Consider the following 27,520-nt stretch of genomic DNA (forward strand, 5'->3'; position numbering starts at 1 on the left):
CAAAATCTACTTAATTTATTAAAAGAACTAACTGTACAACCCAAAAATGGAAAGCATGCCACCAGCGAAGTTCACTGTAGGCTAACATTTTCTTTGATCAAGACAATTTATAAGTTGTACTTTTGTGAAATTGTACATCTAATTTCTGCATATTGCTCTATTTCACACAGGTTTGATGCTCTGAGTTTTAAATATGAAATGAAACTAGTTGAAAGAAAGGAATACAAAAAATGGATAGCTATCAAACATTCACTTCATATATGAACATTTCTGAAGCGAGATTGACAGAATAGCAATTTATATAGTTTAGGCAATTTAGTTACAAAGCCATTTTTCTCTTAAATTTGCAAGCAGTTAATGGGTCTTCTATGATTTTTTTTTTGGTCAAATGGCTCCTTAGACTCCTTTTAAAAAGTTCAGTGTTCACTCCACTCTATTTTCTTTACTTAAACAGCCATTATTACATTCAACATTTCTCTGCACATTTTTAGCTTCCTCTTATCTAGAAATATATACAGTACTCCAGCTAATCAAATGCTGTAAGGCTGGTTTTAACTTTTGAGAAAAGCCCGTCAATTCCAACCAGTGTCAAAATATAGTACATCTACAATTTCTTCCAGAATGCTTCAGCTTTCTGAGCTGTAATTAATATTTTAAAACAAGTTTAGAAATGGCTCTGAAGACCCTAGAAATGTCAAGTTTACAGTAGAAAAATGAATAGAGGAAAAAAGCTTTTGGTAACCCTCATCTATAAAATACATTGTGTGCAAATTACTAATCAGAAATTAAATAAATAGCTAATTTAATATTTTTAAAGTTTCTAAACAATACTTCTGTTGTCTTGCCTCTTAATTTACTACTATGTAATGTATGAGTTTCATAGCCTACTAAATGCTCCATGTAATCTTAAAATTCTGTAGTTCAGGCAGTTCATGTCATTTAAACACTAGGTAACTGCTATAATCTGCAGTAAAAGCATTCAATCTCACCTCCCTTTGTAAGTCAATACAAATCAGTCTGTTCACTATTAATATCTATATCAAAGTAACAGAAAATATTGTAATTCGGAGTTAATATTTTGCAACCACAACTTTTAAATATGTCAAGGTTTTCAAATTTTATTATTTACATAAATTTAGGGTCATTGTCAATGGCAAAGTGAGAAAACCTAAAACAGACTAATTTTATTAGAATGAAAGTGGTTTCTGGAATATCCAGATTTAAGCATAAAAAAATGTGGATTTCAGAAATTAGTGCTAAACATGGCATCAATTTTCTAATCAATTGAGTGACATTACAATACAAATTATAATATTAAATAAGCTTGTGATAAGTTGCAATATGGTATTCTCAAATGTAAGGTGCTATTTCACATGCCCTGAAGTCTTTAAGGACTTTACCATGTGGGCATCATGTCTGGGAACCAGACTCTACCAAGATGCTTTGACACTTCCCAATGAATCTGCTCCAAGCTGTACTTCTGATCAGGAATCAAGACTTCTTCCATTATAGACAGCTGAGAGAGGCGGCCACCACACATCTTCACAAACTCAACAAAGGCACTGCACGAGACTTCACACTCCCCTAGGCCAATAGCTGACAGATTCTTACAGCGTTCTGCAATACGAATAAGCTCTTCATCTAGTGGCCGTAATCCATTGGCGCACACAACCAGTTCAACTAATCGAGGACATGACATTCCAACACGACCAAGTACATCTTTGCTTACTGACCTCCCAAAGTAAAGGTGGGTGACAGGGGTTTCATAACGGAAGAATGGGTCAAACTCCTCTTCGTATAAGAAAAAGTACATGACTAAGTTTACTTTGGGAGAATGCTTGATGAAAGCATCCCAGCTGCTCTTCTGAATTGTGTGGAAGTGAGTCTGTCCAGGATTCTCACTGACTACATCAATGCGCAAATGTTCTAATCTGACATGTTTCTCAGAAGATAAAGCAAGCAGAAGCTCATCACTCAAGAGATGGTAGTTCAGTGCCAACTCACGTAAACCATGACAATGGTCAGCCACACAAAGGATACCTTGAAAAAAACAAAGTGTTAATTTGTATTCATGGAAAATGTCTTATAAATCAAAGCGAGTTTTCTTGAATTTAACCTCAAACAAAAATTAGCTTTTGCATGTCTAAAAGAAGCAGGCGTTCTGAAATGCAAAATCCAGAGTAACCTAGAATATCTATATTATGAGTTACAGACACTGAAATAAAATGATCTTAGATAGGATGCTGATAAGCATCCTTGTGCGTTATTCATTAATCTCAAACTCCAGCCATAAATCCTTTTCATGATTGTATTATAATGTATTCTCTGTACATATACAGTAAGGCATATATGCACTAATGACTGAACATCTGCTTTCTTTTACACTTGCAAATCATTCTTTACTACACCAAATTGTATGTTTTGTTGTAACATGCAATTTCAGTGTGTCTAATGCATTCATATTATGTACTGATGTTTGCTCTATGCAGTGTCAAAAGTTCAAGAAAAAAGGTACAGTAAGTCTGAACAGATGGATTATCAAGAATAAAATGATGTCCACAGCTCCATAACATGTGCTCTGAAATGACTACTGCACTTCTCCCTGGCCTCTGACATCTCAAGTAGTAATACATTTCTACATGGAATTTGACTTTGTCCTGCCAAATTGCTGTATGTTGTGGGAAGGAGGGTGGAGGAAGCACTGAGATCAACGTACTCACCCCTAATGCCCTCAGTGGAGGTGGGGGGAAAAAAGAAAGAATCTTTCCAGGCAGACAGATGTTAACCAGGAAAGAATTTTAAAAAGACATCAACACACAGTAGAAAACAATTCTCCCTATTAGTTTACACAGTTGTCAGCCAGGTAATGGTAGCTTGTTGGCTGAAGAGTCTCTCCTTTCACCTCCAGCAATCACTGAGTGTTTTGGGATAGTTTCCTAAACAAAAACAATGGAAATATGGAGCTCACAACCAGCTTTAGAAAGACAATTGGGAGGCATGAAGTCTGCTTTCTGCAGGATTTGGGAGTATCAAGTTCCTAGTGAAGAGCTAGGTTGTTAGGGGATTTTTTTTTTTTTCTTCTTCAGTGTAAGACACCTGTTTCACACTCTGTCCACTTAGGACATTACTACAGCCCTTCCAAGCCTAAATAGCTGTAGCAGTGTAGAAAGTAGGGAACTGAAAATTGAAGCCAGCAACTTCCAGAGTGGCTGTTTTACTGTGATTTTTTTGGGGGGCGGGCTGCAGAGTTCTCACTTCTTCCTATAAAGCAGCAGCCTTGCCTAGTGGTTAAGTAGCATGCAGACAGTGCCAATAAAAAAAACAAAAAAAAACCAAACAAACAAAAAAAAACCACATCTTTATCACCACCCCATGATATATGAGGTATTCCCTATACTTTGTATTTGCAGTCCCATTCTATGGTAAATTTAAACTACTACAGTTGGTAAGGATCTTTTTTGTTTTGTTTTGTCCTCCCCCCCCCCCCTCCAATTCCCACTATATACAGCCTTCTGAGTTTTGCATGCCGCAGAATGCAGCCTAAAGTTTAGGCTGGGTATGGTTCAGTTTTGTTTATTTACAGGAAACACTTAATTCAGAACTGAAAATTTTAGCTGAAAAATGAAGCTACAAATTTGCAATAATTGGAAAAAGAAAAAAAAACAAAAACCACACAGTCAAACCGCTAAAGAATTTTCATTTAAGCGCTACTTACTCAAAACATTGATCCTAAAAATGTAATGATTTCTTCAACAAAACTACAACCTCAGGATCAGAAACATTAAATGTAAAACAGTGTTCATTATATCAATAATATTCTCCAATCTGTCACTTTAATGCTGCATTTAGTGTATACCAGTTACATTCATTTCAATATCTTACCATTTAATTCTGTTGCATAACTAAAGTGTCTTTTCTATTTAATTTCCTGTACAAATAATGAAAATATGAACATTGATTTTGAGAAAAAAAGACGACAATTTTAAGATTAAACTTGAGTGAAATTCTTCAGCTTCCTAAAGACTGAAGTACAAAGTAAAGAAACCCAAGAGCTTAATTACTGAATTCCAGAATATTATGCAATTTACACACAAATAGAGGTGTCAGATGTCCTCTTCCCCAGTAACCCTGTGGAAAAACTGAAGTGATACATACAGAGATACTACAAGACTTGGGAGTAAAAATTGTTCATGGTAACATTACAAGTGTTCATATTTTTGTTAAAAAGGAAAATGTTTCCTAAAACAGCACTCAGTGAAATGTAATCCTTTCTGAAGTATTACTTTTGAAAGGAAAATATGAAAATCATAATAAAAACTCTAGGTGACTGGTAACTATGATGGTCAAGTGACTCACTGTAATTCAAACAATATAAACTGCAGAACTCAACCGAAGAGCTGTGACTGGTGCCTCCATAACAAATCAGAGAGGAAGGAAGGTCCAGGGGCTAGAGCACTAGCCTGCAACGTAGGAGATCCCTACTCCGCCACAAACATCCTGTGTGACTCTAGGCAAGTCACTTAGGATTGAATGCTCAAAAGGAATTAGGCACTGTGAATTCAAGTTTTTTCAAGTTTATAGCAATCTGGTAAGTGGAACGCTTTCATGCACAAAAACAAACAAACAGTAAGCCTGAGTACTCAAAGTTTTCTTATTTTCTTCCACATATTCTTGCTTCTGTTGTCGTTTCCCTGCTTTGGAACTCAAACATAACATGAAGCCAACTGTCTACATGCTAGCTCATTTCCAGTCTGTTCCACTCTTTGTTTTCTCTAGCCAGCCACACCAGACCTCAGCTATGGCTCTCAGCGGAGTTCTTTTCCCACTTGCTTAGCACAGTCCATTGTTTTGTCACTATTTCATTTTGCTCCATTCTACCACCTCACAAAAAGGGCAACAGTAGTTTTCTCTATTTCTTAAGGAAATGACATTTTCCACCTAAAATCTTTAAATTTAAACCAGGCCATTATAATATAAATTGGCACAACATGATTTTCTATGTTCATGAAAACAAAGTATTGTCAACTACTACAAACTTAAGCAGTAAACCGGGGGGAGGGAAGGGAAGGGAAGAAAAACTGAGTTATTTTAGTTATATGATAGTGTACAAGTCAATGTCTTGTTGAAAGTAATTGTGATTAAAATGTTTTAAAGATACCAGCACTCCACTTAGCATTCCACAGATTTCTCCATGTTAAAACAATATATACCCTTATTTGTGAAAAGCTACACATCCAAATACCACCAAGTAAATTTATTAGTGTGTGAGTTCTCATCATACATCTTTACTCAGCATTGTGCTGCTAATTTTTATATGTAATTATTAAAATTACTGTTTCATTCAAGTTTTTACATTATATGTATCACTCTGGTGTCCAACTATCTTCCAAAGATAAATTAAAGAAAATGAATAGATCTCATGTTTGGTTCCTGCGATTTTCTTTTCCTCTGGGAAACGTATGTGTCATTTTTAAGCTGATGTGCTGTTATTTGTGAAAGCAAGCTCAAATCATGCATTGCTTTTGGGACAGAATATAGTGAAATGTAAGGTAGTTCTACGGTCTTGAACCAGCTTGAGAATGCTCTGTTTACTGCACAAACTAGCTTCACCCTTGCCACAGACCCTTTCATTGTGTTACAGAAGTAGAACTGTGAGTGACAGAAGATGTGTTGTACAGCTCAGGTCCTTCACCCCTTTGATGTTGTGTTGTCTATTTTCTTGTTTTCAATTCAAGTAAAGGATAAAATTGCTCTTTCAGAACAAGGAAATCAGCCACTCCATTATCCATGGCACTCCATAATTCAAGTCATAGTCATAATGAACTGCTTTGGAGAAACTTACATTCTGAAATACCTGAGAATGTATTCTACTTCCAGTGAAGCACAAGAGAGTTGTCAACCCATTTTAAGTCATCAAATTGGATTCAGCCTTTTAAAAGTGATTCCTCCATCCCCACCCCACCCATCCTCCTCCAGGGTGGACTGATTTAAATCAACAAGTAGAAAACGGAATTTAAAATCACCGGGTTTTAATTTTGTTGTGTATTTATACTTGTTATTTTCTTAAAGAAAAGTTTATTCTCATTAGTTGGTAGCCATTAAAACCATGTTGATTTGCAACTATATAAAAACTTTACAACGAATTTGGTACTTTTGATTATCAGGAGGATAACTATAGCTATGCACATTTATTTCAGCAATTATATAGCATATATAGATTCTTAATTTTTACTTTATGTTAGAGAATGGTGAATGATGTTCTTATTTACTAGATTAACTTTTTATTTGTATCATGCTCTATTTGGATGGAAATTGGAGTTTATTTAAAAAACACTAAAACAGCATTTTAAATTTGTATTGGTTAAATGAAACTGCCTTTATGTGATGGAAACACAAAAACTTAAATGCAAAATATTTTTTATAAAAACTGATTTATTAAACAAAGGATGCATCATCTGTAGTTAATGAACTAAACTGATTGTTTCTGGTCACCATGTCTTTTAAAATTTTAGAATTAGTCGATCTCATTGGCTCACACTTTGTTTTTATTCTTAGACTGGAAAAGGAAAACAATTCTGTTTTTTTCAACTCCAAATAGGGTTTTTAACTTTGAATGAACTAATCATTGAACTGAACAAACTGGAACAAACAAAATATTTATTCTGCACTTGCAGAAGAGGATACCCCTGTCAAAAGCTGGTTTAGCACTTCAACACACTCTGGTTTTAGGTGCTTAGCCAGTTTAACTTTCTTTAAAGCTGTAGCAGGAAACAGATACTGCTTATGTTTAAAAAAAAAGTTAAAATAAATTTTCATCGGTCCCCGTCCCCCCCCCCCCCCATTTTTTTTTTTTTGTCCATGATGGTCAAAGACTATGTTTCAGTACTAGTCAAAATAATTCTAGGCATACAGTTTTAATATTCTTATGAAACAAAGACAGTGGAACAAGTATTAAAACGTCAGAGGCTGTAAATACTAGCCAAAACCCCCAATTTTTCAGAAGCTTCCTGGAAAGTTCACACTGTGTAACCAAAAAAAACCCAAAACAAACCCACAACAAACACACCCACCACACATTTTTAAACACACACAGGGTAGCTCACCTGCAGGAGAAACATGAGGACAACTGCTCATTTTTAACAGCTTGAGTGTATCACTGTTGTTAGCCACTAGTACTTTGAGGGATGGATCATCTACTGGTGTATCATCTATTTTAAGTGAAGAGAGGGATTTGGAGTTTACAAACACCACTGTCAGTGCAGAGATAAAATGTGACTGCAGAAAGGAGAAAAACAGTAACAGTGAAACAGGGATGTGAAATATTCCAAATAGATTTTCAAAACCAATGTTTCCTTACATCTTCACATATAGATAGTCTACACCAGGGATCGGCAACTTTTGACACATGGCTCGCCAGGGTAAGTCCCCTAGGGGGCCGGGTCGGTTTGTTTACCTGCTGCGTCCGCAGGTTCGGCCGATCGCGGCTCCCACTGGCCGCGGTTCGCCACTCCAGGCCAATGGGGGTGGTGGAGAGCAGCGGCCAGCACATTCTTCAGCCCGCGCCGCTTCCCGCAGCCCCCATTGGCCTGGAGCGGCAAACCGCGGCCAGTGGGAGCTGCGATCGGCCGAACCTGCGGCTGCAGCAGGTAAACAAACTGGCCTGGACCGCCAAGGTGCTTACCCAGGCGAGCCGCATGCCAAAGGTCTATACCTTCCTTTAGTCTAACACCTACTGCAATAGTCAACATTACTGTATCCATTTTATCTCAACTAGACAGTAAAACATTTGACCAAGTGTGCTTTATTTATTTTAAAAAGATCAAGTATTTAGTTTTTGTTATAAATCCTTGTCTATGAATCATCATTGATAATATTCAACATTAACAGAAACTCAGGAACTGGGACAAAAAAAATGCAGTGCTCTAAAATTCACAATATCCTATACAAGTGCACAAATTGACTAGTGAACCTAAAAGTAAGCTCTGAAGATTACTTGCAAATTGCACTTCCAAGGCAACATCCTCCAGACTCAGACATGAGGGTAAACTGCAATATGTAAAATCTGTTCTAAACACTTTATCTACATACAAAGACTAAGTTTAGCAAAAATGCAAGTCTGAAATTTAATCAAAATTATTAAAATAAGAAGATGCCTAAGAGGAGGAGCCCTTTCAGCTTTTAAAGATCAGTGGTCATCTCATTTCTTATAGGCACCAGTGAATGGGAACTGTGTCTCCCTCTCAGAAATTCTTCTAGGAGAAGAGATGGCATGGTCTGCAGGAGCATTCATAGATGGGGTTGATCCACCCAGTGAGTGTATCAATGGCTGGGCTCAGAGGGAGGATGCAAGACAGCCTCCATTATGATGCAGTGAAGGCTTACCTCTGTCTTTTTTAGTATGGGGCTTGAAATCTCTACAAACTTGGCACCGGTGAGAAAGGGGCCCTCACTCAGACACTTCAGGCACAGAGAATGAGTATCACTAACGAACTTTGGACTTCCTGCTTTCAGCACAGGTCTTAAAACCTGGGGACTGAGGCATACCCCACAGTACCAAGTGTTTGCGCCTTATTTCATAAGAAGAGATCTGACACTAAGTCTAAAGACAGGGAAAAAAAAAAAAAACACTATACAATAAACTACGAGTACTATTATGCTAACAAATATAAATTAGCTGTTCACAAAGGAGAAACTTGTGCACACAAGCACAGACAGTCCAATTAATGATCAAGGGCAGTTAAAAGGAACAGAGAGGTTGGGGTGGCCACACCCCATTATACTGCAGCTGGTAGCACAACAACAGGTACAGCTATGTGAAAAACATCTCCAGCTCTGGTGTATTATATGCACACAGACCTGAAGTGTAATGGACACATGCAATCACTTGAAGAACCAGGTATAATCCAAAGAGTGCTGCATTCCTAAATCTGCAGACAGCTCCAGTACCTTTGCTTATCAAGCAGCAGAATGAAAACTGACTAGTCTCAGTTTTCACTGCTGTTATTGAGAACCCTGTGAGCAGCCATGGAAACAAAACAAGATTCAGATTACTTTTAGTATGCTGCTGCAACACCACAATCAGATAGTAATGCTGTTCACTGAAGAGGAAGACCTACCTGACACTGAGGAAGGATAGATTAGCTAACATCCATACAAAGAAACTGCCAGAAAAAAAAATTAACTTTAGCAAAACTATGTATTTTTCCTTAACCTTCTCAGGACAGTTTTTTGTTGAATCTTTCAAAAAGAGATTCAGCTGAAGAGCAAGCATGGGTATTTTCAGCCCAAACAATTAGTTTGGCAAAAGTTATAAGTAAATAAACATAGGTTTCAGATTTCAGAGTAACAGCCGTGTTAGTCTGTATCCGCAAAAAGAAGAACAGGAGTACTTGTGACACGTTCGAGACTAACAAATTTATTAGAGCATAAGATTTCGTGGGCTACAGCCCACTTCTTCGGATGCATATAGAATGGAACATATATTGAGGAGATATGTATACACACACATTTTGAAGTGATAATCAAGATAGCGCAGTACAGATAGTTTGATGAGAAGTGTGAGAATACTTACAAGGGTAGATAGATTCAATGTTTGTTATGGCTCAGTCCTTATTCAATCCACCTGTTCATGGTGGGTGGGTGGGTGTGGGCGTGCGCTCAATATATGTTCCATTCTATATGCATCCGAAGAAGCGGGCTGTAACCCACAAAAGCTTATGCTCTAATAAATTTGTTAGTCTCTAAGGTGCCACAAGTACTCCTGTTCTTTTTCAAGAAACATAGTAGATCAAAACAGAAGTTTTAGGCAACTTTATCTGTAGGAATCATTACCAGTGCCATTTAGCTACTGAATACCTCTGCCTTTTATGCATTTTATATTATATATGCGTGCGAATACATTTGTTCTTTTTTGGGGGGAGGGGGGGGAAGAGAGAAGGATGATGTAGACACATCTACCAGTCAGAAAGTAGTAAGTAAGTAGGAAGGAACTACCAAAGTTAAACATTTAAAACTCTCGTGTCAAAGTTATCTGTTCTTAGATGTTAAAAGATTTGGCTGAGGAGCTCCAACTCATTGATGCTGATATTTAACAAGTCTTGAAACACTTGCAAAATTCCAGAAGAACGAGCTAGTCTAGTGCCTGTATTTTATAAAATGTGCACAGGATGGATGGCTCAGGTAAAAATAGGCCAGACAGTCCTGGGCAAAGTCAGAGAAAGCCTGATGAAGTACATAATCAGAATTAAAGGATGGTTGCATAATAAATGCCTTTTTTTTTTTAATAAAGTTACTGTGATGTTGCAGTCTATATTGTTTTATAAAAATATGATAAGTGAATATAATGTAACTGTAACAAAAATTGTAGGTCCCAAAGATGGGGGACTGTATCTAAGTAAAAAGAACAGGAGTACTTGTGGCACCTTAGAGACTAAGTCTCTAAGGTGCCACAAGTACTCCTGTTCTTTTTGCGGATACAGACTAACACGGCTGCTACTCTGATATGTATCTAAGTAATGAATGAGACTGAATGGTGCCAACACAAGCTCCCAGTAAAAATAGGTGATCTGTGAATGTATAAGCAGGAGAATTCAGAGTAGATGAAAGGACAAATTATCATCACTATATATGGCATTAATAAGGCTGTGAATCTGCGATGGAGGTCACGGATGCTGTGACTTCCATGGCTGCAGCAGCTGGTACAGCTGACCCCAGGACCAGTCCAGCACCAACTACTGTTCAGGCCCCACAGGGGCAGCAGCACCTTAGTCGGGGTATTTATAGTGAAAGTCATGGACAGGTCATAGGCCGTTCATTTTCATTTATTGCCTGTAACCTGTCCATAAGTTTTAGTAAAAATGCCCATGCCTAAATCTTAGCCTTAAGCATTAGTGACACGGTTACTGCTGTATTATGTCCACTTCTTCTGGTGTTCATCCTTCAAAAACGGTGCTGAAAATCTGGAAAGGGGTCAGAAAAGAGCCATAAAAATGATTCAAGGTCTGGAAAATCCACTTTATAGTAACATACTAAAGAGTTTGATCTAAGAAAAGGCCAAGATGTGACTCTGATCACTGTCTATAACAGGGGTGGGCAAACTTTGTGGCCCAAGGGCCACATCTGGGTGGGGAAATTGTATGCAGGGCCATGAATGTAGGGCTGGGGCAGGGGGTGTGGTGTGCAGGAAGAGGCTCAGGGCAAGGGGTTGGGGTGCAAGAGGGGTGTGGGTGGGCAGGGGCTCAGGGTTCCCTATTCCCAGCCAATGGGAGCTGTGGGGGGTGGTGCCTGCAGACGAGGGCAGTGCACAGAGCCCTCTGCTCACCCCTACCCCGGGCCACAGGGATGTGGTGCTGGCTGCTTCTGGAAGTGGCGCAGGGCCAGGGCAGGCAGGGAGCTTGCCTTAGCCCTGCTGCACCATTAGGCTGACAATACTGCAGGCTGGATCGAAAGCCCTGATGGGCCGTATCCGGCCTGCGAGCCGTAGTTTGCCCTCCCTGGTCTATAAGCATCCCTATGGATGGGGAGATTTCCAGTAATGGAAGCTCTTTAATCTAGCAGAGGCACAACAAAATCCAATAGCTGGAAACTGAAGCTAGACCAAGTCACACTAGAAATAAGGTGCAAAGTTTTAACAGTGATGGCCATTAATCATTGGAACAACTTACTTAGGGACGCAATGGACTCTCCATTGCTTCAAGTTATGACATCAAAATCAGATATATTTCTAAAAAATATGTTCTAGCTCAACCAGAAGTTATTGGCTTGATGCAGGAATTACTGAGTGAAATTCTATGTCCTGTATTATGCAGGTGGTCAAACTAGATGATCAGAATGCTCCTTGCTGATCTTAGATCTATTTTATATACAGACTGCGCACGTGCGCACACACACAAATATTTCACACTGAAGCCAATGTATGTTGGGAAAAGATTTGGGAAGTTAAGCAAGTACTGTAAACACCCACAAGTTCTAGTCAAATTTAAGTACTGAGTCTCAGTGCCTACATGTTAAGAGCTCCCAGGAGCAGATGAAGCCACAGAGAACCTACTGCTTTAAATCTATATACTTTCTAAATTATATCAGTATCATGCTTACCACTGCAATCATTCAATAAATAAATTAAAACATGCACAAGCTACCTTAGGTAAATCCATGAAGCTTGGTCGAGCGGTTGAAATCAGTCCAAGAGTTTTTAAAGAGCAATTCACAAGTTGTGATAAAATATCACAAGCTGCTTCTGCTGATTCCTTGCTGCTGTCCACCTTAAATGGAAACAAACCATTTACTAGTCCAGGAAAATACCACATCAAGCCAAACAACTTTGCAATAAAGAGGTCAAACAGAACAGCTTTCCTTTAATTGCAGTTCTACTCTGAAAAAAGTGTAAAAATCTGTGTGGGGTCCCATGTGTGTCTTACTAAATCTACACTGAACATTCTCAATGTCTTAAAAAAGGTGCTTATCAAAGTTTCAGTCATAGAATCACAAGAGTGGAAGGGACCTTGAGAGGTCATCTAGTCCAGTCCCCGGCACGCATGGCAGGGCTAAGTATTATCTAGACCAGTGGTCCCCAACCTTTTTCATCTGGCGGGCACCAGACGAGACACAAAGGACCGTGGCGGCGGACAAGCATCTGCCGAAATGCTGCAGACAAGTGGCAACGTCAATAGGCGTCGCCGCCAAAATGCCGACGACAAGCAGCAGCACCATCCAGAGGCATCGCCGCTGAAATGCTGCCAATTTTCACGGCGATGCCTCTGGATGACGCTGCTTGTCGATGGCATTTCGGCGGATGCTCGTCCGCTGGCCAGTAACATGGGCACTGCGTTGGGGACCCCTCATCTAGACCATCCCTGACAGGTGTTTGTCTAACCTACTCTTAGACATTTCCAATGATGGAGATTTCACAACCTCCCTAGGCAATTTATTCCAGTGCTTAGCCACCCTGACACTTAGGAAGTTTTTCCTAACGCCCAACCTAAACCTCCCTCGCTGCAAATTAAGCCCATTGTTTCTTGCCCTATCCTCAGAGATTAAGGAATAATTTTTCTACCTTTTATGTATTTGAAAACTATTATGTCCCCTCTCAGCCTTCTCTTTTCCAGACTCAACAAGCCCAATTTTTCAGTCTTCCCTCATAGATCATGTTTTCTAGAGCTTTAAATCATTTCTGTTGCTCTTCTCTGGACTTTCTCCAATTTGTCCACATCTTTCCTGAAATGTGGCACCCAGAACTGGACACAATATTCCAGTTGAGACTTAATCAGCGTGGAGTATAGCGGAAGAATTACTTCTCGTGTCTTGATTACAACACTCCTGCTAATACATCCCAGAATGATGTTCGCTTTTTTTGGAACAGCGTTACACTGTTGACTCATATTTAGCTGGTGGTCCACTACGACTCCCAGATCCCTTTCCACAGTAGTACTTCATAGGTATTTTGTATGTGTGCAACTGATTACTCCAGTTAGGATGGAACACTTTGCATTTGTCCTTATTGAATTTCATCCTATTTACTTCAGATAATTTGTCCATATCATTTTGAATTATAATCCTATGCTCCAAAGCACTTGCAACCCCTCCCAGCTTGGTATCATCTGCAAATTTTATAAAAAAAGTGTACTCTCTAGGCCATTATCTAAGTCATTGATGAAGATATTGAACAGAACAGGACCCAGAACTGATCCCTGCGGGACCCTACTAGTTATGTCCTTCCAACATGACTGTGAAACACTGATCATTACTTGCCATTACATGGAAACTTAGTCAATACAATAAAGCACCCAAGCCAGTCTATTCTCTTACAAATTCAACTTGCATCAAGTAATAAACAAGCCAATACCCATACAGCCTCAAATCCTATCCCATTTCCTTTATATTCTCCTCCTCATGGAAATTCCTAGAAAACATATGAGTCTGACAGCATGCCACAAAGTCCAACAGATGTGGGCTATTTCAGATCCAGGGATTAGAGCCACAAAAAAAGGAAAAGAATTCCAAATCTGAAGGTGTGCCTCATTGTGAATGTCCTACTGGTAGCTCTCTCCCATGATTACAAAAGGAGAGAGTCAGTCTGAGCACCTCTGCTGATCTCATCCGTGGGAGTACTGCTTCATTTCAATTGGGCAGATATCAGGGTCAGTTAGGACCTTGCAGGATGAAATCCAACACCTAAATTGTACTTGAAAGTCAGTTAGCAAGTAGCGTGGATAATACTGGGGTCAAATCCTCCTGCCAACACCACCATTTAGTAAGTGGGTAGTTGTATTATGTGACCGTTTCATCTTCCAAAAGAGACTTATATTGCAGTGGTTTTCAAACTTTTTTTCCTGGAGAAAACTGATACCCGTGACCCAACGGAGCTGGGGATGAGGGGTTTCGGGTGTGGGAGGGGGCTCTGGGCTGAGGCAGGGGGTTGGGATGCAGGAGGGGGTGAGGATGCAGGCTCTAGGATGGGGGTGGGGATGAGGAGTTTGGGTGCAGGACGGGCTCTGGATTGGGGGGGGGGGGGGGGAGACTCAGGGCCGGGGCAGGGGATTGGGGCACAGACTTACCTCCGGCAGCTCCTAGTCAGTGGCGCAGAGGCAGGCTTCCTGCTTGTCCTGACAGCTCAGACCATGCTGCGCCTGAAGCAGCCAGCAGCAGGTCTGGTGCCTAAGCGGCGGCGCACAAGCGGCTCCGTGTGTCTCTCGCTTGCAGGCACTGCCTCCCAGCTCCCATGGGCTGGGAACTGATCAACGGGAGTGTGGAGCTGGTGTTCAGGGTGGGGGCAGCGTGTGGAACCCTGTGGCCCCCCTGCCTAGAAGCTGGACCTGCTGCTGGCTGCTTCAGGGGCACAGCATGGTGTCGGAACAGGTAGGCACTAGCCTGGCTTAGCTGGGAAGCACCACCGACGGGACTTTTAACGTCCCGGTTGGCAATGCTGACCAGAGTGACCCAGTGCCTTACATGCCACGACCCAGTACTGCGTCGTGACCCAAACTTTGAAAAAAAATGCTGTTATATCATAAGACCAATCTAGAGAACACTACAGTAATCTTACTTCCAAGTAACAGACATAATATCAAGAACTGCATGTGAAAGAAGAGTGGATCCTCTGTCAAGTGTAGATAGGAAAAAGCTCTCCTGGCCACAACTGCTATTTGATCATCTAGATGTAGCTGCTGGTCTCACCAAATTCTTAAATTAAGAATTTGAAAAACAATGGGCACACATCCTCAAATTAACCAAGCTGATAAGACTATAGCTTTCATCCCCCTCCCCCAACCTATCCACATCAGTATCTTATCTGTATTAGTCCCATTTTGTTCTTCTGCATGCCATCAGACACTGGGTAAGAGACTCAGTCTCCTTTGTCTGAGATCAAGTAAGATGGAGACAAAGTTGACTATAAACACTAACCCATACCTCAGCCTCTCAATAGCCCTATACACACACCACTCTTTTTAGTATGTGTGTATAACAAGATAAAAAACTGTGGCACCTCTGGTGAGAGGACCCTCATACATTTACCCAGTACAACCACCTGGGACCTCTCAGCCATGAAGGAACCAAGCCAAACAAGTGCTGACCTACCCATCCCTGCATGTTGCCTGAGCTAAGGCAGCTCCACCCATCAAGCAAAGTAGTAATTACATCAGACACACGTTCATTATCCACAGCTAGGAGAATATAGGATCAGGGAAATGTACAGCTGGAAAGGACAATTCATTTGGTCTACCCGCCTCAGCTAAGACAGGATCAAGTATACCTAGACCGTTCCAGACAGATGTTTGTCTAAACTGTTCTTAAAAACCTCCAAAGACAGAGATTTCGCCCCATGTAACCTGTTGCAATGCTTGATTATTCTTATAGTTGGAAAGCTTTTCCTAACATCCAGCCTAAATCTCCCTTACTGCACCCTAGACCCCGGGTGGGCAAACTTTTTGGCCCGAGGGCCACATCGGGGTTGCGCAACTATATGTAGGGCCAGGTAGGGAAGGCTGTGCCTCCCCAAACAGCCTGGCCCCCGCCCCCTCCCACTTCTCGCCCCTTGACTGCCTCCCTCAGAACCTCCAACCCCGCCCCCGCTCCTTGCCCCCTGACCGCCCCCTCCCAGGGCTCCTGCCCCCTATCCAACTCCTGTCCCCTGACTGCCCCAACCCCTATCCACACCCCTGCCTTAAAATGCCCAGTTCTCTCTCAACTTTTCCTCAGATGTTTTCTTAACTTCTTATTTTTGGACTTTCAGTTTGTTCACTTTTCTTACAGTGTGGTGTCGAAAACTGGACATAGTACATCTGAATCCTCACTAGTGCCAATCAGAGTGGCAACAATTGCCTCCTGTTTCTTACATACAACACTCCTGTTAATACATCTCAGAATTAAACTGGGATTTTGGAATGATTTGTTTTTGACAAATCCATGTTGTCTATTCCCTATCACTTTATTATGCTCTAGTTTTGAACAGAGATGGTCAACAAATGTAACAAGTAGGTTTGTACATCTTTATTTGCATACCAGGCCATCAACCTACATGGCAGTTTACAAAGCACATTAAAACAAGTTAAAAGACAGTCCTTACCCCAAAGACCTTGCAATTTAAACTGACTAGAAAAACGTACAGAAACACAAAGAAGAGGAGCGTTCCCACTCATTAAGCCTCTCCCCCAGTACAAAGAAGAGATGTATAACCATTAACCCTCTCCCTTAACAAAGATTTCAGATACAGGTTATGTCTACAGTTCAGTCGACTTAATGAACTCGACGATCATCCACCACTGTAATTAAACTACTTTTGTATGTCCACACAATGCTCCTTGTGATGGCAGAGCGCATCCACCGTTGGTGCTCTTGCATCGAGAGAGCAGCGCACCATTGGTAGCTATCCCATTGTGCAATTCACCACCATCTGCCGCTGGATGCTCTGGGAAGGGAATCACAGTGCCTCATGGGGGCAGGTTTACCATCCCATGATGCAGTTTTTGCCATCCCATCATTCTATGGGCTTCTATGTTTTGCGCTGTTTTTCAACCCCAGTAAATTGTGTGCCCATTATCTGTCTGAAAGCATGGATCCCGCACAGCTCTCCTATCTTGTGATGAGCGTCAACGCAACACAGCTGATCCTGCATTATTTCATGAGCTGCAAGTCAGATGATGACGACACAGTGGTGTCTGCCTTGCTGCATGCAATGGAAAGAAACAATTCAAGATTGCTGTTGGCATTCAAGGAGCAGATGTACATGGTGGACCATTGGTACGGGTCTTGGAAAATAAGCTCCGAGTGGTGGGATTGCATCGTAATGCAGGTATGGGATGATCAGCAGTGGCTGCAGAACTTTCAGATGTGCAAAACTACCTTCCGGGAACTGTATGCTGAGCTCACTCCTGCCTTCTGGCCCAAGGACACCAAAATGAGAGCTGCCCTCACTGTGGAGAAGCGAGTGATGATCACTGTGTGGAAGCTGGCAACTCCTGACTGTTACTGATCACTCGCAAAGTCCATCATGAGGGTTGCAGTGATGCAAGTGTGCAGCACCATTAATTGCCTCCTGCTCAGCGTCACAGTCCTTCTTAGCAATGTACAGGAAATAGTGGATGGCTTTGTGGCAATGGGATTCCCTAACTGCAGGAGTGCAATAGATGGCACACAGATCCCCATTTTGGTCCCAGACCGGCTTGCTAACACAAAAGAGGGCTACTTTTCTATGATATTGCAAGTGCTGGTGGATGACCATGGTTGTTTTGCCAGCATCAATGCGGGATGGTCAGGGAAGATGCATGACGCACACATCTTCAGGAACACTGGCCCGTATAGAAAGCTGCAAGCAGGAACTTTCCAGACCAGAAGATTCCAGTTGTGATGCTGGGAGACCCAGTCTACTTCTTGCTGCCATGGCTCATGAAGCCTTACATCAGAAACCTTGACTGCAACAAGCAGCGCTTCAACGACAGGCTCAGCAGGTACAGAATGACCGTTGAATGGGCCTTTGGCAGATTAAAGGGTCACTGGTGCTGCCTTTTTGACAGGTTAGACCTCAATGAGAATATATTCCCATGGTCACAGCAGCCTGTTGCATAAATTATGTAACATTTGTGAAGCTAAGGGGGGGAAAAAGTTTCACGGGGTGGAGTGTCAACGTGGATTGATTAGCGGCAGCTTTTGAGCAGATAGATACCACGGCTGTTAGTTAGGGTTACCATATTTCAACATTGAAAAAAAGGACACTCCACAGGGGCCCTGGCCCTGCCCCTGCCCCAACTCTGCCCCTTCCCCACCCTCGGCCCCGCCCCAACTCCGCCTCAGCCCCGCCCCTTCCCCAAAGTCCTCTGAGTACCCTGCATTCCCCCTCCTCCCTCCCGCTCTGATCTTGGTTGGGGGTTGCTAAGTGCTTCCCTGCTCCCCATTCGCCCTGCAGTCCCTGCACCCCCCCCCCGCCTGCTCTGCCCCTGCACCGCCCCCACCCCTGCAGCCTCTACGTCCCCACCTGCCCTGCTCCCCCGGCAGCCTTTGCCTGCTGGGGGCTTCAGACGCTCGGCAGCGCCAGTCCCTGCAGCCCCGGCCGCAGCTTCCTTCCTGCTGCCGAGCATGTTCACCGGCCTGTCTGTCCTCACCGGAAACAGCTCCCGCGGCGCCGGGTTCCAAGCTGCGCAGGGCAACAGGAAGGGTCCCCCAGTACCCGAGCCCCCCACCTGAGCATTGTAGCTGGGGCGGCTGGGCTGCGCACCCGGTGGATCGTGCTGGGTGGACCCTGGCTTATGCCTCCCTATTTCCCCGGACATGTCCGTCTCTTTGGAAATTCCCCCCGGACGGGGACTTGAGCACCAAAAAGCCGGACATGTCCGGGGAAATCCGGATGTATGGTAACCCTATGTTAGTGGGCCTCAACAGGGGGCTACTCGAATCAGGGAGGCTTTGAAGGAGCATTCTGACAAGGTGTCTTTCTGTAATGCTTTAATCCAGGCATTGCTTTCTTGCACTGTAGTATGACCCTTGAAATGACTGCTATATGTGTGTTAATTTTACTCTGCAAATGCACCGATTGCTACTGAAATTCATACAGTGGCAACCACCATGTGTAAGAGACAAAGATTCATTTTCTTTTTATAAGTTAATAAAAATGTAACAGCTATACAAATATTTCTATTTTCCACAAGGAACATGAAAATGAAGAGCACTTTTTGAAATGAGGGTCTCACAGCTGGGTATATGTCCAGTTGTAATTCTGAAACGTGTCCCTAAGGGTGGAGTGCAACAGCCCTGAAACATGCAAGGAATGTGTGTGGGGATTTGGGAAGGGCATGGAAAGCAGTTCTGCATGGGCTACATGGGGAGGGGCAAGCAAAGAGGTGTTCCACCTGCAGCACAATCAGGGAACACTCGTCCAGGTGTGTGTGTGTGTGTGTGTGTGTGTGTGTTTAATGTCGGCATAGGAGAGTTAAATCGGCAGGAGAAGCATTGCAGTACACCTTCACTGTTTTGTTGACAAAACTGTAGTGTACACACTGCCATAGACCATTCTATAGCTGATCTCTCCTCATTCTCAAAGGAAAGAGGAGCCTGGGAGCTTAAATTCATAACTTTGTCTCTATTTAGTCCATGATTTTTAGTGTCTAGCATTGTTGTAGTAAGCCATAAATCCCATTTATAAACTCCTACTAACCCCCAATCTGTCTTCTCTCCCCTCCCTATGACTGGAGGAGGGTTACCTTTATTTTTGCCGATAGCTAACTGCACTTCCTGCCAGGATGCTAATACATACTCTCAAAAGAACTCCTGTATATGGTCTGGGAAAGACCATATAAGAAGTGTTTACCAGTAACCGTAAAACTGATATTTAACAGATAGGACAGCAGCATGTAAACAGAGGGAAGGGGGAAGAAGAGGGAGGCCTGAATATTTTTTGGTAGTGTTATTCAGTTCAATAAAAAAAAAAAAATAGCTAGGGAAGCAAAAAAAAAAAAAAAAAAAAAAAAAAGCTCTTGCTAGCTTTTTGTAAGAATATTTTAATAAAATGAGCATGTGCTATTTAAAGGTTGTCTATCACATACAGTACTTTTTAAAAATTGGCTCAAATTTCTTGAAAATGACTAATGTCCCTTTAACTCAGCATGACTGCTTAGCGACCTCTAAATCGGAGAAGCCTAGTATAGATATAGCCAGGGGTTGCCAGACAAGATTGATACACAACAGAAAAAGCAAGAATTGCCTACTCCCCCCCACCCCCTTTTTTTTTTTTTTAAATTAGTGTTGAAAATGCAATTATTCTAATCACCAGTTGTCTAGTTTTCCCAACTAATCTCACATTTTTGTTTTTTGGAATATTACTTAGATGATCCTTCTGCTTTCACTATTTGACTATTAGTGGTCTTTACCTAAGCTACAGCCAAAGCTTCAAACACAGTCCAACGGGTACAGTGCACGTGACTAACTAGTCTTCCTTAATTCTCCTTAGCCTTATTTGGAAGGAATGCAGGCAGGCAAGAAAAACAGCAATCTCCCATGGATTCAGAGCTTGGGCTCTCAAGAGGTAAAATCATCATCATCTGGGAATACATTAGTGGCGCAAATTAAAACACTGGCCTTTGCTTTTGCCCATTTAAATTAAACTCAAATACGAGTGGCTGTTAATTGTCATTTTGGTGACAAACTACAGAGCAAATATGTAGTGATAAATGTATTATACAGGCTAGAGCAGGGATACATAGCCAAAGTTTGAGCAAGTTTCCTCCTGGTACTCTGCCAATACATCACAATTTTGACTTGGAACCGTGCTATGTTCCAATTCATATACACCTCTACCCTGATATAACACGACCCGATATAAACACTAATTTAGATATAACGTGGTAAAGCAGTGCTCCGGGGGAGTGTGTGTGTGTGGGGGGGGGGGCTGCGCACTCTGGCAGATCAAAGCAAGTTCAATATAACACAGTTTCACCTAAAACGCGGTAAGATTTTTTTTGGCTCCCGTGGACAGCGTTATATCGGGGTAGAGGTGTACCACAGCAGAAACTGCAAATACTGAACTGAGCCGAATTGGGTGTTTTGGTTACTACCCCAATCTAGGTCAAAAATTTACTCAGTGCCAAGTTTTTAAATTTTATTTGTATGAAAAGAAGGAGAGGCAAACTACACACAAACACATCCACATGCCATTTTGAATGGGATTGGGGAAGAGAAATATGCCAAAATTTTAGGCAAAAGATTTGAGTTTCTTGTGGCTACCAATCCAGTTAATCTTCTGTAGATAGTCTTAGGATGGAGATATATTATGGTTACTAAAGGAAAACTAAGGCTGCACTCTTAGACTATACCTACACTAGCAAGCTTACAGCAGCACAGCTGTACTGCTACGGTTGTGTCGCTGTAAGATTTCTTGTTTAGCTGCTCTATGCCGACAGGAGACAGCTCTCCCATCGACAGAATAAAAATACCTCCCTGAGCAGCGGTAGCTATGTTGGCAGGAGAAGCTCTCTCCCATTGACACAGCCCTGTCCACACCAGCACTTCTGTTGATGTAACTTATGGTGCTCAGTAGAGTGTTTTTTCACACCCTGGGCAACATAAGTTACACCAACAAAAGTCGCAGTGTAGACATGACCTACAGTGGCACTGCTGTAATGCTGCTGTGTAGACACTCACTACAGCAACAGCAGGGGGTTCTCCCATAGCTGTAGTTAACCAGCCTCCCAGAGAGTGGTAGCTAGGTTGATGGAAGAATTCTTCCATTGACCTAGTGTGGTCTACAGTGGGGGTTTGGTCAGCATTGCTATGTCTCAGGGAAGTGGATTTTGCACACCTCTCACACCTAGCCATGATAATATAACGTTTTAGTGTCGACTAGCCCTAAGTAATTCCTCTGTTTTTGATTCACCTTTCCAATTTCTAGGTCTTCCCCTTTCTTTTATATTTCATTCCTGACACCTTTTCTGCCAGTCTCTCACTCATTTTTGCATTTTACTGCCAAATCCCCTATTTCACTCTGTTCCTTTTTCCATTCTCATTTTCCCCATCTGTACGCATTTTTCTTTCTGTTTCAGCCACCCTCCTTTTCACGCTCTGTCATATGCTTCTTCCTTTCCCTGTTCATCTATTCATTCACCTCAATAGGTCAATATATCTGCTACTGTCCAAGCACTTCCTGCTTGGGCTAGGTCCCAGAAGAAACATTATATGCAGAAACCCAAGTGTGATTTTCTGTGGCCGCAGGCCAGAAAATAAGGGGGGGGGGGGGGGAAGAGAAAGAGAGGAATACATATTCTGATAAATCCACCAATTACTCCTTGCCAATTCTCCACACCAAATAATCTCCTCCCTGTAATACCACTACAGAAACTACACCTTTCATTTGACAAGTCAGTATATACTTTATGTTATTAATCCTTTTCCACTCATGTTCTTTTCTTCAGAATGTTTCCTTGTAGAACAGACACACAAAAATCACAACTACTCATACCACTTTATACTGACAATATTCTGATTAGGATGGTCTTTTAACTTTGCACTTACAGGCATTTAAAATAGAAGTTGCTCTTTTAAGTGAATTAGGAAAAGTCATTATGCTAAAATGCTTTGTTTACAACTATGTATAGTCATTGTTCACTTAATCAATAATGCTAAGTTTTTTCAATTATTGCTTCTTGGATAAATGAAATCTCTTACAACTCATACTATAAAATTTATCTAGATAGCTTTCATAGTTATCTTGGAGTATTAAAGAAATACTATTTTGTTATCTTCAGCCATGTCATAGAAATAAAAAGGAGTTTTAAGAATTCTTTAAATTAAATAGAACTGCAGTAAACTTGTTCAATTTCAAACCTTATTTGAAATGCAAATCAATTTTTTTTAAAAATGTACTCATTTTCAAAGATAAGAATGTAAAAGATGTTACCTTGAAGCTAACATACTGTAGATGATTGGAATGCCTTTTAATAATCTGATTGATAAGCTCAGGATGCGTAGCCCTCAAATAAGATGTAGCTGGTTGATTCAGTTCAAATTCAAAACATCTCCAGAGATCAGGCATATGAAACACCTGATTCCATCTTCGGCAGACTTGTGATGCATGAGCACGATCAAGAAGAGGCAAGTACTGAAACACCTGCAGTATAATGTCTGGAAGGAGGTTACCCCAATCAGGACTCAGAGAGATTTCAGTGGATTCTTCATCTGCAATCTTTTGTTTCTTAGATTCTCCTCCAATCTCTTCCTCTGATGAACTATTGTTAGTCTCACTACTTTTTCTTCCTCGTTTCATTCTATCAAAATAAGAAAAATGTATTACTCTACAGCCATAGAATATAAAGACATTAAGTACTTACAGCACAATAGGGTCCTGGTCCCAGGCACCATGAAAATACAAATCACAGGATATAATTTTCACCAGATAATAGTTTCATCCTACATCAATACGAAGACAAAAACTAAAAAAATGTGGAAAATGCTAAGGTGAAACTGATTTTTTTTTTCAAAATAGGAGCTATCAATCCTGTGACAGCTTATTTCTATGCTACCTAATGGGGCTTCTTTTCTTTTGTAAGCCTGAAAGAGAAGTCATCTTGAATATTATCTTACCATATGAAAGCATTGTACCTTCTACTGTTATAAGTAACATTAAAAAGTAACGAAAAGATTAGAGAAAAAACTCTTTTCAAAGTGTTTAATTCTGGGTTTGATAGCTAATTTCCCCATTTTGTGAAAGGTAAGTTGCGCTTTATGTCTCACTACTAGCATGAAGACATTATGTGTGTACACTTCCTCAGACCCTACAAGAGACACTTTATCAGCAAGAGCTGTTGCTCTTGCAGATCCCCTCCCACATCAACAAGTCTCAATCCTGACTTCACCAATACATTTTACGGTGAAAAAAAATAGTTCTGGTTCCAGGTCCATTCAATCGCCACCTTCTTTACTGAGACTAAGAAGGGTGACAATTAGTGCTAACTTCTAAACTGCTAAATAGCTACATTTCATGAATACTAGTGAAGTTTAATTCTTGGGCTAAACATCTGGATAAGCATCACAGTTTATATTCCAATTAGATCTTCAAAATTGGATTCTATTAAGTTGAATAAATGTGATATGGCAAACAGGTACCCAATTCTCAACTGTATGCATTTCTTCTAAAAACATGGAGTTATGCAAGTTCTACCTTGCTTTGCTTATTATGGGGGAAAATAATAAATTAAGAAAATAAGTTGTTATGGACAGGGATAAAATTTAGGGTCAGATTTTGTAAAGCCCTTTTAAAATGAAGATAACATTTAGGATGTTTTTATGAGTTAGAAATGTCAGCTTCAAAACCAAAATTAAAACCGTTTGTGCCCATAAATCCTTTACTTTAGTGCTTTGATGTATTAGGGTAGCATAATGAAGTTACACACACACACACACACACACACACACCATTTGTCACAAATATCAAGTCCTGACTTCAGCAGTCTTTCAAAGACTTGGAACATGAGATCACAGTAAACTTACACAGCTTCATATAATATCCCATTCCTAGTCCTCCATATACAGGGGCAGTCCTACAGGAAGAACTTGGTATTTATAACCTAAAAAACCCCAAACCCAAAACTTTCTGTAAAAAGACAGACATCTTCATTCAGAAAATGAATATTTAGGTAGTATGGCTAAGGTCAATAATATATTGTCAGTTTGAAGCTTGTAAAGTTACTTGTGCAGTTCCCAACACATTTTCATTTGCTAAATGTTTCACCAAACTGCATTATAGAAGAGCATTATAGCTGACAAAAAAAGTGAAACATTTATCACAGTTGCTAGATGCCATATTTTACTTTATTAATCCTTTTGTGCTAAGGAATATTCATCGCTCCCTTAACTACATTTCCTAGCTAATCTCCTCTTCCCATCATAACCCTATTATTCATATAGTTATTTTTGAGCATGAGTCAAAGTAACAGAGAGAAAGTATGGTCAGATGCTCTATTTGTAATATGAAATAATCAAATTTGAACACATACTGACAATTAGCGTTTCCATGTCCTTATCCTTTCAATGTCCCTGTTCTATCCCAGAACTGGCAGCATTCACAGCACAAGCTTATTTTGATAAAGCATCGCTGCATGAGAATGTGTGTGTACTTATTTAATTTATCCATAAACTCATGAATATAAGTGTGCAGAAAGTCATTACTATTATGCTGCAATAGGCTATTCACCTGAAATTTCTGACCAAGCTGCAGATAGCTTTTAATTGTACAAAAGGAAGCAGCATAGTAATGAATAATGTATTGGCATCCAATCCATAGGGGAGCAAAAACTTGCATTCTGCAACTGTATAGACAGGTTAATTAAAATTCAGGTCCAATCAAGGTTAGATTAACTGCCACAGAAGTATCACATAGTTAACAAGGCACTTCTACTAGATTGCCTGAAGTATCTCTATATAGAGAATATGGTTGAGTGCCAATCTACTCACTGGAGGGGCTGATGGTGCTCTGATTCTCTATTTTCCAGCCACAAGTGTACACTTGAATCTATATGCCAAAGACAGGAGTGGCAAAAGGAAACAAAATTAAATTCTGAAAACTCTCAATTACTAAAATCTATGGTGCACACAGAACTGAACATAGACAGTAATCATGATTTTGCACTTGAGCACACAGTTCATTAAAAGAATATTTTTTGAAACAACAGAATGTAGGAACAGATATAATTTTCATTTTACACATGATTAAGATATCAGGACTTTAAGTAAGTGTAGGCTGCAAAATGGAGACCAGTTCCAACAATAAATTAAAAAAAAAAAAAAAAGTAATTTATCCACAAAAAAGATCCAAAGCCAAAGAGGATGCCATTAAGGAAAACAAGGCCATTCTTCCTGCAGACTAAATTTAAAAAAAAAAAAAAAAAAATTAAAAGAGTCAGGTAATTAACCAAACTTTGCCTTGTGTTTCTGAAATACCAAACATTCCACCATATTGAATCCTGAAACAATTACAGATAACAGCAAACAGTGAAAGGCAACAGTGGACACAGCGGACAACATTTTCACAATAAAAAAATAAAAAAAAAAATCGCAACATGGGTGTCACCATTTGACTATACATTAATAGATAAACATTTTCCATATGCTTAAAGTACCAAACCTTACTAATAATACTCTCCAGGTTGCCTAGGACACAATATGTCACTGACAAGTTCTTTCCAAATCATAGCCTGTAATGAACTTGGCTGAAAAAGATACACCTCTACCCCGATATAACGCTGTCCTTGGGAGCCAAAAAAAAAAAAAAATCTTACTGCGTTATAGGTGAAACCACATTATAATCGAACTTGCTTTGATCCGCCGGAGTGCGCAGCCCCGCCTCCCTGGAGCGCTGCTTTACCGCGTTATATCCGAATTCATGTTATATCGGGTTGCTTTAAATCGGAGTAGAGGTGTATGTAGTATAAAACCAGCCATAACAAAGTGCAGCTATAGAAGAAATTTAACTTCATTTAATACTTTTCTGCTTATCTGATTCATCAAGAGATTTTCTCAAGAGATTTCTCAATATAGATTAGTTTATTTGGCACCCGCGATTTTCCCAAACGTCAAGTTTGGGCATATCCTACAATGACTTGCTTGCAATGCAATCATACTCCAAAACAATTATGCAGTTCAGTCACTAATTCAGATGAGAAATAAGTAGATGTTTAACTTTCAAGTTCTGAATGTTGGGAAAGGTACAGACACAGTACAAGCCGACCAACGATAGTTAACGTTTTAATGCAAGACTACTTCTTTCATATGAACAAACCGAACAGATGCTCAGCCGGCTGTTTTGCCTGCATTTGGGATGAAGCATTAAGAGTGCGTGGAAGAGAAACAGAACAAGGGCTGGTGCGCTAGCGTCTGGGTCCGCGACAGTCAGGGCTTCATCTCTTAGAGCACCTACAACTACAGCTAGGGAAGTTTATTGTTGTTCTTCAATAGGAAGCAACATTAGTGTACGGGACGCTTTGCAAATAAACAGAAAAGGGGCCCTGCCTTAGCTCGCTTATAACAGCTTCTAGCCGGGCTGGCGGCCCACAGGTGTCCGTGTGCATCACCGGGATGCGCGTGTTAGGTACGGCCAAGCGCGCCCCGGAGTCCCTCTGGCTGAAGGCAGGACGGACCGACTGACAGCGAGCCCGGGGGGGGGGGGGGGGGGGGGGGGCGACCAAGCTACGCTGCGCCAACTACGCTGCATCTCCGCTATGTGCGGACTCACACTCGGGGGGCGGGCAGAAGAGGGACCTGCCAGCACCGAGGTCTGGCTCGCTCTACCCCCTTCACTGCCCTGGGCAGCTGGGAGAAGAGACAGCCCATCGCCCCTCCCCTCAGGCCCCCAGCCCCTCACCTGGCAGCGGCTCCTCCCTGCTGCGTTTCACGCTAACCCGGGCCCGGGCCACACTGGCGCCTCCGCGCCCACCACATCAGCGGCTCTGGCAAGCAGCGTCGCCCCGCCGAACAAGCGTCCCGCGGCGGCTCCGACTCCGTCCTTTCGCTCCCTCCGCCCCCTTGTTTATTTCACGGCAGCGGAAGC

At 41.3% G+C, this 27,520-nt stretch overlaps 1 protein-coding gene across 3 annotated transcripts; it reads right to left on the reverse strand.

Moving 5' to 3' along the window:
• Nucleotides 1–27,520, reverse strand: FBXL3 (F-box and leucine rich repeat protein 3). 3 transcript variants are annotated; one of them, XM_054011558.1, is made up of 6 exons: nt 27,335–27,520; nt 25,429–25,486; nt 22,877–23,243; nt 12,138–12,260; nt 7,104–7,275; nt 1–2,040 (listed from the first exon to the last, which is right to left on the reverse strand). In XM_054011558.1, exons 3-6 carry the CDS (start codon nt 23,240–23,242, stop codon nt 1,397–1,399), a joined length of 1,305 nt encoding a protein of 434 aa, XP_053867533.1. In that variant the 5' UTR covers nt 23,243; nt 25,429–25,486; nt 27,335–27,520; the 3' UTR covers nt 1–1,396. The 3 variants fall into 3 exon arrangements, with proteins under 3 accessions (XP_053867533.1, XP_053867516.1, XP_053867524.1); XM_054011541.1 differs by having other exon boundaries at nt 12,135–12,260; XM_054011549.1 differs by lacking the exon at nt 25,429–25,486 and having other exon boundaries at nt 12,135–12,260.

This window comes from Malaclemys terrapin, chromosome 1 (assembly GCF_027887155.1).
Source record: "Malaclemys terrapin pileata isolate rMalTer1 chromosome 1, rMalTer1.hap1, whole genome shotgun sequence".
Lineage (NCBI taxonomy): Eukaryota > Metazoa > Chordata > Testudines > Emydidae > Malaclemys > Malaclemys terrapin.